Raw genomic sequence first — 15,205 nt, forward strand, 5'->3', positions numbered from 1 at the left:
GCTATAACAAACTTCAGGGAAAGGAGTGGATCCTGGTGTCTTCATGCCAAGACTGAATGACTTTTTGTAAGATAATGCCTAAGTCAGACAAATTGCTTGGCTCAGGGGAGAGTTACTGGGTGAGATCTACGGCCTGCGTCATACAGAAGTTCAAGCCAGCCAGTCTAATGGGCTCTTCGGCCCTTAAAACCCATGCAACCAGGAGCTGCAGGATGTCTTGAGTCAAGCAGAAAAATTCCCTGCCTTTGCAGGCAATCACAGATTAAAGAAGTGACATCTTACAGCTGGCACGGCATTTTGGCCCCCAGCATTTACACTAGGGTGATGTTGCACAATGCCTCTTCTCTGATGGTTAGAAACCTTTGTGAATATATTCATGGGTGATGTACATATTTGTCTTGTGGTAGCATTGTCCTGCAGGTGAAATAGCACTTCTTCCTGTATGTTCTTACGGAGAGCAACCTTAACCTTTTGCTTTGCCAGGCTAGACAGAGAAACTCCTAATACAGGCTCTCAAGTCACCTGACTGCTCTGGTTACCTTCCTTTGGCTCCATTCTGCTTTCAGAAACAGATTGCTCCAGCTCAAGTAACCAGACCACTACACAGCATTCCAGATGAAGTCTTGGTACTGCACCCTGCTTCCACAATTCCTAAAGAAATACCTCTCCTCTTCTCAGACCAGGAACACCTTTTTCAGGAAGGACTGCCAGCTCAGGTTCACTTTCAGTTGTTTTCACATACTGAAGAAATGCAGAGGGAGCTCAGGGCTGCAGCTTGCTAGTCAGATCTGCGGTCCTCAGGACAGGAAGACAGCTTGTGGCAAAAACTACATCTGGTGGGGTTTACTACCCAGCCCCCTTTGAGTGGAGAGTGGGGAGAGAGGAAGAATTAGTCAGTTTTTCATAGGAAACATTACTTCACTTTACTTCACCTTCCCTGTAAAAAGATCCTAGAAATTAATACGGGAAAAGCACCTTGTGTGACATACACAATCCTCTGGGTTTCGCGATCCTGACAGCCCATCATTATACACTCCAGGACTACCCAGACCTTGCAAAGCAGTACCTTTCCCTGCAAGACCTCCTCTTCTCTGGAGCTATAGCTTTTGCTTAAAGAGAAGTGAAATTCCCTTTAGATATTGCCTTTATATTCACCAGAGAACGTGCAGACTTCCAAACTAGGTAGATTTTTTTTTTCCCCTCTGTTATGCTCTGACCAAAATCCCCTCCTTTGGCAGTGCTGCTCAGGGTTACCTCTCATTGTGATTTTCTGCCACCAGCTCAGAGGTCTACCAAACAAGGTGTCAGGAGTGGATTCCTGTTGAGAAAACCACACACCCTATTTCTGCTTATCCCAGTGGTAGATCTGAAATGTGTTAGGCAAATCTTTCAAAACATTGTCTTTAGGTCATATATTCATTTTACAAGTGTCACTTCAAAAGTATAATCTCCAGTCTGCTATGAATGACTGAAAATATTGAATCAGATTTGACATTATTACAAACTTACCATGATGTTTTGAAGGATATAGATGCTGTTAGTATTTGATACATATACACAAAAGCCCTCTTAACTGTTATTAATGGCTTTCTAATATTTGACCTTCACCTGAGAGATAGGATGCAATATCTTTTAGAACTTACTCATACCTTGGCTGACGAAAGCACTTGGGCTTGATGTTCAGCATATCTGTGCTTAGAGGTCACTGACATTGCCTTAATTGCGTGTTTTAATACTTTTTAAAACCTCATGCTTCATCTTACAGGTTTTTAAACAAGTATTTTCAGTTTCTTTGAATGAGCAGTCTACTCCATGCAGATACATGAAGAATTTTGTGGGATTTTGGCAATTTGTGGCAATTACAACTACCTAGCACTGCTAGTCCGACTGTTCTGTGACAGAGTAAAGGGTTCTGAGTGACATGCATCTTTCATTGGTGGAGAAGACATCTATTTGCTACTTCTGTTTGCTGATGAAACTTTCTGAATTACAGTGCTAGAGCTGAATTTCAGGGTACTATGCATAATTCCTATGCTTGATCATGGTTACAGCCCAGACTTTGGCTCCTTAAATAAGCAGAGAATATCAGCACTCAAAAAACAAAATCCCTTCAGTAGAACCCCCCTAGAAGTCTGAAAGGAAAGCAAAGCAAAGCCAGTGGTTTTCTTTTTTCTTTTTTTATAGTTCCTAGCAAGGAAAAATCCAGAGACTTGCAGTCAATGAGCAGACCTACTTCTTCAAGAAATTATTTTATCTATGAAGGCTTTAAGCTTTTTCAGCTGGCTTAAAAGATGCAAGTACCTAAAAAAAAATGAAGTAGACAAATAAATAAAGTCACCTCAGCGCTTCATGGATATCCTGGCTTTTGCAAAGGCTTGTCCAACCACAACCTAAATAATTCAAAGCATTGTTGTCAGGCAGCAGCCCAATCCTCCTAAATAGGCACTTGCCTTATCACTCTACAGCAGATGCTTCAGCCAACCATTGGACATTGAAAACATAAATAATGAAACAAAATTTGGAGACAATAGTTTCTGGGCTGGGGACAAAATACTCATGGATATTGTCAGTCTCTGAGTAACCAAGCAGCAAAAGCTCAAGTGACAACAATAGGAAGGAGAAGAATAGGGACAAGTGAGGAGGCCTGAATCTCAATAAGGCGCGGAGCTGCACATGCTGCTGTTACCCTAGAAACTAACCTCTCCCCTGAAGAGGTTTGCCGGGGCATTGTTTGGGGGACACAAGATGTGTCATACACCAGATGGTCGTGTGCTGTATAACTCAGTTATCTGAGAGGACAGAGTAAAGGAATGCACGCTGCAGAGTTGGTCGGAGGGCTGAGCAGGGCACCATCTGTTCTTTCAGACCCAAGGCACTTTGCTTTTTCTTTTTTTTTTTTTTTTCTCTTTCCAAGAAAGGACGGGAAAACAAAATTAAAATGATTCACCATTCAGGAAAAAAGAAAATAAAAAGCTTAATACAGTTGCCATATCTCACTTTCATTAAGCTAATTTTATCCCTGGGTTTTATGTCAGGTGAATTGCTTTTTTACGCCTGGGAGAGCAGCAATTATTTCTCTCTCAGGAGTCTATCATTTATAAATAAAACCCCTTTGAGACCTCATCGGTCATTCACCATCTGAAAACCCCCAAACGCTTCTAACCATATGCCCTCAAAAGTCCCCTCTCTCCTCCCCGAAGTTGCGCACGAATGTTTGTGCAATGCGGGGGAAAGAAGTCTTCCTTTCCAGGAATTGTTCTCCGCCTCTGTCGGGAGTGGGAAGGGGGGAAGGAGGAAAACAAAAAGCCAAAATGAAAATCGCAGCCTGCATGACTGGTGTAGGAAGGAAATATTAATCACAGCTTGCATGATGCCAAGCAGCAGTGACTAAGACGTCTGTTAGGTGAGGCAGAAGTAGGTGTGGGCATAAGAAAACATCGCGTGAGCCTGCTGCCGAAGAAAGGCTCGCTGACTTCCAGACGGGTTGGGATCTGGGAGAATCAGATGGAAATTAAGTTTCGGGACATGTCAGAGTACATTAAGGGTGTATTAAGCCTTAGGGCTTCAGTGCAAGAAGATGAAGAGAGGGTAGTAAAAGTTGGTTAGTAAAAAAGTAGTAAAAAAAGTTGCAAGAAGCGTGAATGAACCGTGTATGCCTGGGGCAGTACTTTTGCTCAGTGACAGACCTGCACTCCGGGCCAGCCCCTGCCTGGGGGCTCACCTTTCTGCTCTCCTGCTTGGGCCTTCTGCCCCATGGCAGCCTCCAACTTGCATACGAAGCCACCAAGCTGCCCTATGGCCGCAGCAGTGCCCAGGGGTCTCGGTGCAGGGAGCAGCCATTGGGTCCTGCAGCAGGTAGCCAGCCTTTGGCATTTAATTTCCAGTATGCAGCACTTGCAGAGAAGGTCAGGTTAAGCGCATGTTCTGTCATTTGGATTTTAAAAGATGAACTATGATTCAAAATGGTATTATGGCTTGCAAAAAAACCCTCGTGCTGTGGGATCAGTCCTCAGGCCAGTGGCTCTCACCTGTGCGCATCCTTCTCTGCCCATCAGACCCACATCAGATGAACATGAAGGAGAGGAAATGTTTGGATCAATTTAGATGGAAATCTCTAGGGAAATCAAGTAGAAAGCATGGACGCAAAGCAGAAAATTTACATGCAGAATAAGGGCCAAAGATGGAAAAGGAGTAAAATATGAATCACATTTTATATTTAGGTTACAGATAGCTCAGGTAATAACCTGGTTAGGCAATCGTTAGGTCTAACAAATTATTACGCAATGTTTCAATGGCAGTTATAGATGATAGCATCTCACAAACTGCATGTAATCCTAATATTTCATACATGGTTCTAGTTCTTACAGCACTGGTAGTGCTTGTAACAACTCTATCTAATGCATTCATCTTTATGAATTAACGATCAATATACTCTTAAGGCTATAACACACAGCATGACTGAAAGTTGGATTTGTTTTGCTCTTTTGCTTTTTATTTTTTCCTACAAGACTGCCAGTGTCTAAATTTCTAAATAAAAAAAATCACACGAAGGAGCTGATATGTCTCCAAGTAATCCCCTACTTAAATGGACTAGAATAAAAAGAATGAGTTATTAAAAAGAATAACATCAACAATAATATTTTCTTCATTGCAATTAACAAAAATGATCAAAAACTGTCCAGTGACAAACCAAAAAATCAGCACACAGCAGAAGCCCTTGCTGGCTCTGGCAGGGAACACACATTAGCAGGGTGAACTACGGAGCACGGAGAGCAGCAGCAATGCATTTCAGCATTTCAGTGTGCTTTAAGGGTTGTGTGAAATGCACAGGCACCGCATGCTCGGAGCGCTACACATATACTTGGTAAATTATGGCAAGAAAACCTCCAAAGCTTTTTCTTTTCCCCCCCTCTGGGGATTTGCCTCTCTCTGATCCAAGAAATCTCACTGGCGACCGCCTATCCCACTTTCTGCACCTGGCCGAGTGATTTACCAGAAACTTGACAGGGTCGTGGAAGCTTTCTTTTCTTTGTTCCACGGGTGTCTGCCATGGAGAGCCAAGCCTGGATTAGCTGAGTCTAAATCCCTGGGCAGTTCGCCAGAGCAATGCTAGTTTTGAAGAAAACGGAGCTCCAAGATGATTTTGAGATCGGCTTTATGCATCGGTTCTTCTTAGGTGCAAATCCACGGGCAGAGAGCATAATGCCTCACGTCGGGCTGGTAAGCTGTTCCCTGTAGGCAGCAGTTGCCAGCCAATGTGGGAGTTATGTGAACTTTCTGCCTGATTTGGACAATGCTGTTTCTCTGGGGCCAGCCCTTCCCTGGCAGTGCTCCCTCGCCAGCCATGTAGGCATCTTTTCACCGGACAACACGCTGCATTACAATAATGTGCATGGACATGTTTAATAATACGCCTATTCGGCACCTGCATTTTCTTTGTTGTGGTGCCAACCATTTTGTCATATTAGCTTTTAGGTCGCTGTCGTTCGGAGCAATGTGAGACTTGCCGTGCTGTCTTGTAAAAATATCACTGTTTTCCAGCATCTTTCTGTAGCTGCCCCGAAGGCAAGGTGCACAAAGCCTTCCAGAGGTGGTGGCTCCTGGGAACGAGTCTTCTGCAGGTCTCCTCCTAACCCCAGGAGTCAGAGATGCTCTCGTGCCCCAGGGCTGGGGGTTGTATCTGTTCGGAATCTCTGCTTTAGGGAGGGGGGAACTTTTAGCCCAGTTCCCGTGGAAACAAGGTTAATGCACTCACACTGTGTTTGTTTTGCCTCCCCCGAATAACTTTTGAACCTGTCGGCCTAGTTCAACTAAACTTGACAGAAGGGTAGAGGTCTGCAAAATAATTAAGTTCTTGTAAGTTTTGTGAAAATAGGCATTGAGGCAGAAGAGAGGGGGCCCCGCCACTGCCTGTTCTAAACGTCCTGGCCTTGGAAAGGCTGAGCGTGAATTCACATCTCATCAGGCACCAGGGGAATGACACAGGAAACAGACCCGCTAAACATCGCAACCGCAAAAGAAAGTTTCAGCTGAAATTTGCACTTCTTAGACATCAAAGTCATCCCACAGACAAGACACAAAAAAGCCAGTGTTCACAGAAATACTTGTTAGTTTCTATTTGTACTCAGCAACTTCTTGCTCACAGGACTCAATCCTTGCTGGAACTTGGCTAAGTATTGCTGAGCACCAGGGCAATCCTGTAGTGACGGGTCCCACACACACTTGGGTACCAACTATTTCTTTCTATTAGTTTCAATATTGCTTCCCTTCATGTTTCCTCATCATAGCTGCCACTGGCTAGGGAGCCCAAGAGCCAAACTGTTATACAAGTTATTTAAAATGAAATTTCAGGGCATTTAAAAATGTATTTCCTTTTGTGTAAAATCGTTTTATTATGCGTGTTCACAAGTGGTAGGTAAGGAAATTTCTTATCAGCAAAGTAGAAAGAAATACCTCTAATATTGTCATGGTTTGAAAACACGAGAGAAACATGAGAGTAGTATAAGCCAATGCTTTGAAAACAGAAACACGAAACAAACTTGTCAATTCAGATGTCTTTGTGACCACAAGGAAAGCAATACTGCAGATACAACCAATTCCAGTTTCCACTAAACCTACGGAAAGCCGCCTTTAACAGATTTTGAACTTGCAAAGGCTTACATCAATCTGCATGGACTGAGCAGTCCCACCGAAGGCAACAGCCCAACTCCTGCTTGTAAATGAAGCACACAAGTAGATTGGTGCAGGAGTGGGACGTAAATGGGAGTTGCATCAGACCTTTAATCTTTTTCCTTTTCTTCTTCCCTGCCCCTCCTCTTCCCAAACCACCATCCCATCAGTGAAACGAGAACAGTAATACCCATCTCAGCAGGGAATGTGAGGATTAGCTTAAAACTGTTTTTACCTTTTCTCTTTTAAACTCACAGAAAAGAAAATCTTTCTGTATTTTTTTCTTTTTTTTTTTTTATAATTCAAGGAGCAATTTGTTTCTTGCCCAAACCTTTCTAGCTCAGTGGGTGGGGGAAGCCCTGGAATATTTCCACCTTCCTCAGAACTGATGATAAATCAGCACAGAGGTGTCTGCTAGCCACAACTGCTGCTAACTTGCTGCAGTAGAATGGCCATTTTGTCTGCTGACATCAAATTATTTCTGTAGCATTAGAGCATAATGCTGGCCCATTACATTATTTGAAACAAACCTACTTTAAAATAGAAGAGTGAAACGTCCAGACTTCTCTTCTTTTGTAAGATACTTTGTGAAAGGGAATCTGAAAAGCAATACCTGATAGTTGTCAGTGTGGCAGCAAGTGCTTCCAGCTCTGAAACTGCATAGGCTCAGAATAATAATGGCTTTTCATATATATTACATTTATATAACTGTGGTCACTAAAGTCCCTTTGTGCTAGGCAAGGAGCAGACATACAGGAAGAGGCAGTCCCTGTCCCGAGGAATTTGTGGTCTGAACAGACAAGTGGGCTGAGCGGAAGAGATGGGGAAACAAATGTGGCCCAACAGGTGAAGGGACTTGCCCAGAGGTCACACCATGGATTAATGCTAATGCCAGGCACAGCACTTCTCTCTCTTCAAGCCCAATGCAGCTCAGACCAGGAGCCCATGCTTTTGTTTCTCTCTAAACCTCCTCCCTGCACAAGCCCCCATCTTTCCTCCCATTAATCTTATTTTTGGCAAACTTGCACAGTCATCTGCGTCTGCTGGGGACCACTGGTGTGTTTCCACCATCAGCTTCAGCTGGGCAGTCCCACCTTCTCCTCTTTTCTTCCCTGGCTTCCTACCCTCTGGTCTGCTGCAGCAGCCTGACCCACCGCAGCCTGGCAGGCTGGGGAAGCGAAGCCAGCTGACAGGCTTTAGGCAGATTTTTTTGGGGCTGAGATTTACTTTTTAGGTAGGGATTGGGGTTACACCAATCTTGTAATCCAAACTGCTATTGAGCTGTACAGAGGGAGACTCTTTCTGCAGCCTCAGGCAATTCTTTGTTTTAACAGAGATTACAAAAACAGGGTAGAGAATCATAAAGTCAAGGCTTTGCCTACCTTACAGTTTCCTTTGGCCTTCTTCACACAATTTGCAAACATTTCCAACCCACTTTAAAAAAATGCTCTGAACAATTTATGTGAACAGCAGACACCAGCAAATGAGGTTTCAACAGCAAGATACTGCTTGACAGCTACTTCAGACAGTGAAGGCATCGAGCTGCTCAGCTCATCTTCCTGCTACCCTTATTCCACAACAAAGGATAGATAGCAGTGGAAGAAAGATGTTGAAGTACTTACTTTCAGGAGAAGTCTTCCAGGTACGAAGCCCCAGCAGATGAGACAAATCTAGTCTGTTCCTCAGAGCAGAGAGGTAAGACCTGTCTCTGGTGAGCAGCTGGGGATGGCTACCTCTGGGCAGCTGCGTGATGAATTCTGATGGCTCAGTTTAAGACAGCCTAGAGAATGGATCTTCTCTAAGGGCAAGGTGGATTATGGGATTTGAAGTCACAGGTTTCAGAGCTGGAGCTCTTTCTGAAAGGATCAGCTGGACCCAGATGTGGAATCAGGCCTCATAGCAACCTGCTATCAGGAGGACTTTAAAACCTGATTATTCTGAGGATACTGGTGATGGAGATGTTCAAAAGGATAGAGACAAACTGACATGCCAACACAAGGGAATTATCTCTTACACGAGATGTTTACTGTGAAATACTGTTATCACTCAGATCAAATGACAAACAGAAAATGTAGATATGATCTTGAGAACAAACAGATCGGAATGGATGTATTTGCTGGTTATCACAATGCTTCTAGAAAGGCATAGACCTGGATGCTTTAAGCAAATGCTAAAAGATACATCTTTTTTCCCCAGGGCCACCCCAGCTGATTAAGTCCTGCTTTTTTTTTATTTCTCTAGTAAAAAATCAGCAGAAGTTTCCAGTCCTGTGCTGCAACTGAGACTTCCATACACTGTACTAAGAGAAAAAAAGAAAAGCCAGCAACTTTCCTACATGTATCAAATTTCTGGATTTTAGAAAAAACAGAAGACAGGGTACTCTTGTCCTGTATTTTATTAGGAAATTAATAGGCTGATTGATAAGCTGAAATTACACAGTGAATTTCATTGAAAAAATATTCAAAATCATCACAACAATTTTGATTTTCTATAAAACATAATGCCCAGGTACAATTCCTGTTTATGTCTGTAAATGTCTATACCCTTAACATTTTTCTATTGTACAGCAGCAAGACCAGATAATTATAACTTGAAGTTAATTAAATACAGTATACTTTTCTCTGCAGTCCAAGTGAAAGAGATGAAATGTTTAAAACAAAGTCCAGCATATAAGCAGTACTATGAGATGGTTCCCTGAAATCTCAATTCGGACTGCTTGTATATAACAAAGGTTTATAATGGGAACTGCTGTGTAAAATTATGATGCTTTAGGACATCAGTTTTCCAATAGTTTGTTGTTGTTTTTTAAGTCTGCTTGCTTTCAAACAAACACTGAAATCTTACATTTTTACATACATTGCTAGATTGAAACACAACTTACAGACTTCTCACTTTGCTAAAGTTGCAGCAGCTGAGACATCCCTGGGGTGGGGCAGGAGATCTGGCTGCGCCTGCCTGCGAGGCAGGCTGGGACAGCGCAAAGCTCTGATGAGCTGTGCCTTGCCGCAGAGATTTGTTCAGCATGGAGCCCTGGTTCCTCGCTGCAGGCTTTCATTGCAGCTCCTTTCCTTTCCACCTGCATGGTGAGGCTTAGAGAGCTCTTGCTGGCACCTGGTGTCCCCAGCTGGGAGGGGACTACTGTCGGTACAGTCTCTGCAGTGAGGTGCCCTAGATGTGTATGATGCTCAGAGTGCAAGACCTGATTAACCTGTCCATGTCTCCCCCTTCCTTTGCCAGCAGTATGGGCTACCATCACCACGCTGGACTAATTAGCTGTGCTGTCATCCTCAGTTTTCTGACACTGTCAACCTTAAAAATGTTCTGCTTTCAAAGAAGGGTGGGTATGGTACAGGTGCTGGCTATCTGTGAGGGTTGAATTTCAGCCTTAGTAATCAAATCTCCAATCCTGTTCAGGTTGTGCATGTGCAAAATCACACCAAGCCAAACTCTGCTGTTCTTACTGCAACTATAACATGGGGTAACGTGGTTTGTAGGTGAGGCCCTGTGTCCTCTGCATTAGAGCTAGCACTTTTAAATACCAAATGACTCTGGAAGGGAATCAATTTTCTTAAGCTATTATTCAGGAAACTATTCAAATTGTCATGTATGCTGTCTGGATGAGAGATGCTTTCCTGAACTGGGGCCTCAAGTCCTGCAAGAATTATGGATGCTCAGTAAGTGGCCAGCTAAAGCACTTGACCTGCAAGTCCAGTCACTTCAGACTGCTGTACTATTTTTGGATAGTGTAAGCTAAAAAAAGAGTAGATTTAAGAAGAAGTGGGCCTTCTTTTTAAAAAGCTATTTCAGGACAAGTACATTCAGACCACTCTGTTTTCTATTTATATATAAATTCTTTGGCAACAATTTCCTAGAAAGCAGAATCATTTTTTCTATATAATACTTTATAGTCTCCCCATGAAAAACTGATATCTTAAAAAATCTATAGTACTTTCCACTATAAATAGTATTGTTCCAGATTAAGGATTAGTTCCTCCCTGAAGAAAAACAGATTAAAAAAATCTGGTCATTATCTGATAATGTTTATATAGCAATGTTAAAATAAAACAGCAAAAGAAAATCATTCAGCATGTGGTTTGTCATTCTCTAGAATGTTAGTGGTATGTTTATACAATAAAAACAACATAAGTTATCCTACTTTGTTTTAAAAACATTAGTAGTAGAAATATATTGCTATCTGCAGATTCATAAACAAAATGCACATTTTCCATCTAAGTTCAAGTATTATTAGAATATTATTATTACTATTATTATTATTAAAGGATCCCTAAATCCTTGCAATTTTGCCTCTCTTTACATTGTTTTGGTCTTCAGGAGCAATAATGAGTTGTGATCATTTTTGTTGATGAACAAAATAAATGTGGAGGTTTCTGTAAGTTTTGCCTGGTAGAACACAGCCTGGCAGTCCTTAGGCTACTATGAGCGGCTTTTAGAAGAGTGTGTTTGAGACTAGTGGTGTATATACACAGCAGTCACGTGCTTTGTTGGGTGGCGGATAAACTTAATTCCTTCCAGATTCTCAGCATTCAGTCCCATTTAAAGGAGAAAGGTGGGAAGAGCCCAATCCAGACTTATACCATATCAGGATATATCATCTTCGTTTCTTCTTGGTACTGTCAGTTGCTCATAGGTCGGTAGGGTGTTATTAGGGAGAAAGAGATCTGAATTAACGTTGTTGCCTCTCTGAGATGATCTGTTGTTCCCTTGATCCCCCTGCTGACTGGAAACCAGATGATGCAGCATATCTGTAATGAGGTTCAGTTTCTGGTCCATCTGTGTAACCTACGAGGGCATAGGGAAGGTTTGTTTAGTGTCAGCGTGTGAGAAAATTGCAACAAGCCACGTGATACAAATGTGATATTAAAATGACACTTTTCTTAATTAGCATGACAATAACCTCCGGGAAGACACCAGAGATCCACAGTTCCACAGCATTAGAAATTTAATGCAACTGGTCAGTGTTGGATGAGGAGAGGCCTGTTAATTCTCATCTCTGGGATGTGCTTTGACAGTTGTTTTATACCTGGATGAATGCATGACAGGTGGGCTTTTAAAGAGATGAACTTGGATAGGGAACTCAGTCCCAGAACTGAGCTTCTGTGTTTTTGTTGCTGTTGTCATTATTGTCTCCATATATTTTTAAAACATTATAAACTACTAACATGCTTATATGCCTTAATAATACCAATATGCTATAGTAAACATCCACCCCACTTGCAGTGATCTAATCCAGAGTAAACTAGGACTGACTGATGCTCTCTTTGTTACATTTAGGTCCAATTACCAACTCAGGCCACAAAATGCCCCACGGATATTTTTGCTGATGCAAGTGCATAACAGCTGCATTCTGTGGCAAGGGGAGGGAGTAGGACATGATTTAGTTTCATTCTGTCTCTGCTCCAATGACACAGCGTTCACTAGGATTGCCATTTGAATTACATGATTTACAACAAGTCAGAAACTCTTCTAAGATGGATTAAAGCTTATTTTAAAGCTGGGGACCTGCAGAGGAAGGTTCGGACCGGATCCATAATGCTCTTTTTCTTCTGCCTTTAGACAGATACTCTTTACATTATTTAATTCCTCTTTTTTGCTTTCTCTGCTCTTCTACTCTGTAGGAAAAAATATAATGAAAAATCAGCATACCTAAGAGAGACTAGGTTATGGAGATGTCCAAAACCTAGACCAAGCTTGGAGTACATTTGTGGTACTCAGAGGAAAATCAAGAACCAAATGTTTCTAGGAGCAACATGATTTCAGTCTCTGGTTTCTTGCATTTTGCAGTCAAGAAGTAATGTGTACCATCCCTTTTATCTGGCATGGGAAACCTCTCTGCTCTGACTCCAACATACTGAGCCAGATGTCCTGGGGAGGAAGACAGGCGCTTACAGCTATGATTTGGGGAATTCAAATTCATGCCATCAGCACGGCAAGCAGGCAAACATTCCTCAAGGAAAGATGCCTGTCCTTCCTGGATGGCAAGAGGCTCTGAAACTGGGCAGTGAGAGTCTGCCTTGTGGCCTCCCACTCCCTGCTATAAGCATAAAGAAAAAGCCACAATTTTGTCATTAGAGTCTCAGACCCATCCACAGGGATCCTAAAACACTAAGTAAACCTCTAGGCAAGAAGAGGTAATAGGTTTTAAAAAGGGAAAAGAAAGTAAGCAGAAAAAACGTGATGGGAATAAATTGCCGCCTCAAATATCTGCTAGAAAGTAGTGAAAGGCACATAAAACCGCCAGAAAGAGTATGAGTGGGAGCAATTTATATGTGCCTGGCATTCATCCAAGTATCACACAGGATAGTAAAAGACAGTAAGGCTGAGCAGAACATCAACAAACCTGGAGGATTTCAGCAGAGACTAAAATGTTTTTCTACCGTAGAGAAAATGCTGTTTTTTTCAAACACTTTGTACAACTGGTAGGGAAGCAGATACAGTAATTTAAAAATATGAGGTGCCAGAGATTTATACTTTGCAGCTGGTTTTGAAAACATTAGGCAAAGCACCCTAGATGGTACATGAAACACTAGTAATTCTGGATGGAAATGGCTGTTGAAAGATGAGATTCTTCAAATGAGGAAGCTGAAGAACACATAAGTTCAAGATTTCTAGAAGGAAATACAGATGGAAAATGGAGCAGATCATCAGGTTTTCATTTCATCACTGTTCACTCCCTTAAAAAAGGCACGCTTTGCGCTAATGGTGCCTATCCTGGATGGCAAATTCATGATGTTCCAAGCATGACAGTATGAATCAGGGGCAGCGAAGCTTGCCAAAGCATTTCGTTCCTCCACCACCCGCTGCCCAGGCATTGCTTGCTTTCTGAGACAGCTGTACTGGAAGACTGTAGTGGAAGACTGCAGACAAACAGCTATCTTCAGAGTCCGAAGGACAACTTCTCCTCTAACAAGAAATGTCTTTTCGCTAATTATTCTAAATAACTAGGGGATTCTTATAGATACATTTTTAAATTTGTGATTCCAGGCAGGGATTACCAGAGGAAACACAGACTGAGGATATATCTGGAAAATGTGCATTTATGAAACTCTTGCAGTGATGAGCTATTGAACATGACAGTAGATTGGACTGAGATCTGGATAGTCCTTCAACAGCTGTGTGTCTTGGTGATGAAGTACTGGAGAGAAGTGAGATGTGAATACTCTTGCTGGGAAATAAATTCCCTGAGATAATTGTCTAATTTTTTTCTATGGAATAAGGTTTGGCTGCAGCAGCTGTGGAGTGCAGGAGGCCCACAGAAGCAGAGGCAGAAGCTAATTACTATTGAGCTGAGCCATATGAGATAAAAAGGAATGACCTTCACCTTCCATTTTCCTGCTTATTGGTGTAGGTCTCTAAAGCCATTTGTGCAGAGAGGTACAGGTAGCTGGTTGTGTTTAGTTGTTGTTTGATCAGTTTTGCTATCCAATAAGCAAAGCTATTTGCCAGGAAGTTCTGTGCCCGTTATGGGCTTGCTCCAAGATGCTCTGAAGTCTGTGGTAGTTTCTGGCAATCATATACTTCCAGTGACTTCAGTGCGCTCTGGATTTGTACATTGCTTTGCTCATGCCTCTTGGGGCTGTATCAGAAAAGATTATGTTTGCAAATGAGACAGCAATGGGACGATGTCAATTCTGCCAAAGTGGGTCCTCTGCTTAAAGCAGGAGACATTTTAAAGAGAGTTAGAAGCTACCAGAAGGCAACTTCTACTGTTACCGCAGGCCTCTGATGTGCAAGAATAAGTAGCTTGCTGGTAACAGCCTTGTTTCTTAGCAATCCCAATCTGCCTGTCGTCATCCAAATACACATCCTGATATATACTCTTCACTTGTTTGCTGCAGAGATAATTATAACCACTAGAAAAATGTTGCAGTGTGCAATACCTTTTTCATTAAACTAGGTTTATGCACTTAACATGCTGCTTGGATAAGTGTATCATCTTCCCTGAATCATAATTTCAAACACATTTACCTGATTAGAAATTAGCCATGATGCCAGAATGAATAAAAGTAAAGCAAACAGAAAAAGTGCTGATGTGGCTATAATCTTAACTGCTTTGGACAACTCTGATCCCTCCACTTAAAACAGCAAACAGTGTTAATTACATAGGAAAATAACTAGGACTGTTTCTTTTATGAAAAACTAAGTAAGCTCTTTCTAGCTGATTTATGCTTCATTAGAAGTATGATGCTTGTATGATCAAATTCTTTATATGCAAATCATTTCCTTTGTATTTTGTAGTTGTTGGGGAGAGCAAGCAGTGCTTGAAACTCTTCAGAAATTACACACCACAGTTATTCCAAAGTCTTACTGAAATATTGTATGAAAACTAGTTTTCCATCCTCCAAAATCAATTTTCTAAAAGGATCCAAGGGCTATAGACTGAGCACAGATGGAAAGAAGCAGATTAAAACAAGCTTTGAAGCGAGCTCTTAGAAATGAATAAAAAAATGCCATCCATGCAGTGCACTGAAAAAAAAGAAACCTAACAAATAGTTCTTTGTAAAGACAGAAAGACTAA

At 41.9% G+C, this 15,205-nt stretch overlaps 1 protein-coding gene and 1 long non-coding RNA gene across 15 annotated transcripts in view; one reads left to right on the forward strand and one right to left on the reverse strand.

The window, feature by feature from the left end:
• LOC308196352 overlaps window positions 1-15,205 on the forward strand; it is a 108,780-nt gene that overhangs the window by 12,917 nt on the left and 80,658 nt on the right. The gene's annotated exons all lie outside the window — the stretch shown is intronic.
• The window catches only part of KCNQ1 (potassium voltage-gated channel subfamily Q member 1), a 409,605-nt gene continuing 403,446 nt past the window's right edge, over window positions 9,047-15,205 (reverse strand). For 7 of the 9 annotated variants that reach the window (XM_080595232.1, XM_080595228.1, XM_080595226.1 and 4 more), the window contains one exon: window positions 9,047-11,469. In XM_080595232.1, the coding sequence (XP_080451358.1) occupies window positions 11,269-11,469 (201 nt within the window). In that variant the 3' untranslated portion in view covers window positions 9,047-11,268. The remainder of the gene's footprint in view (window positions 11,470-15,205) is intronic. The other 2 variants (XR_013952150.1, XR_013952151.1) reach the window with 1 other exon arrangement.

Source organism: Anser brachyrhynchus (assembly GCF_964034855.1).
Source record: "Anser brachyrhynchus genome assembly, chromosome: 5".
NCBI classification, from domain to species: domain Eukaryota; kingdom Metazoa; phylum Chordata; class Aves; order Anseriformes; family Anatidae; genus Anser; species Anser brachyrhynchus.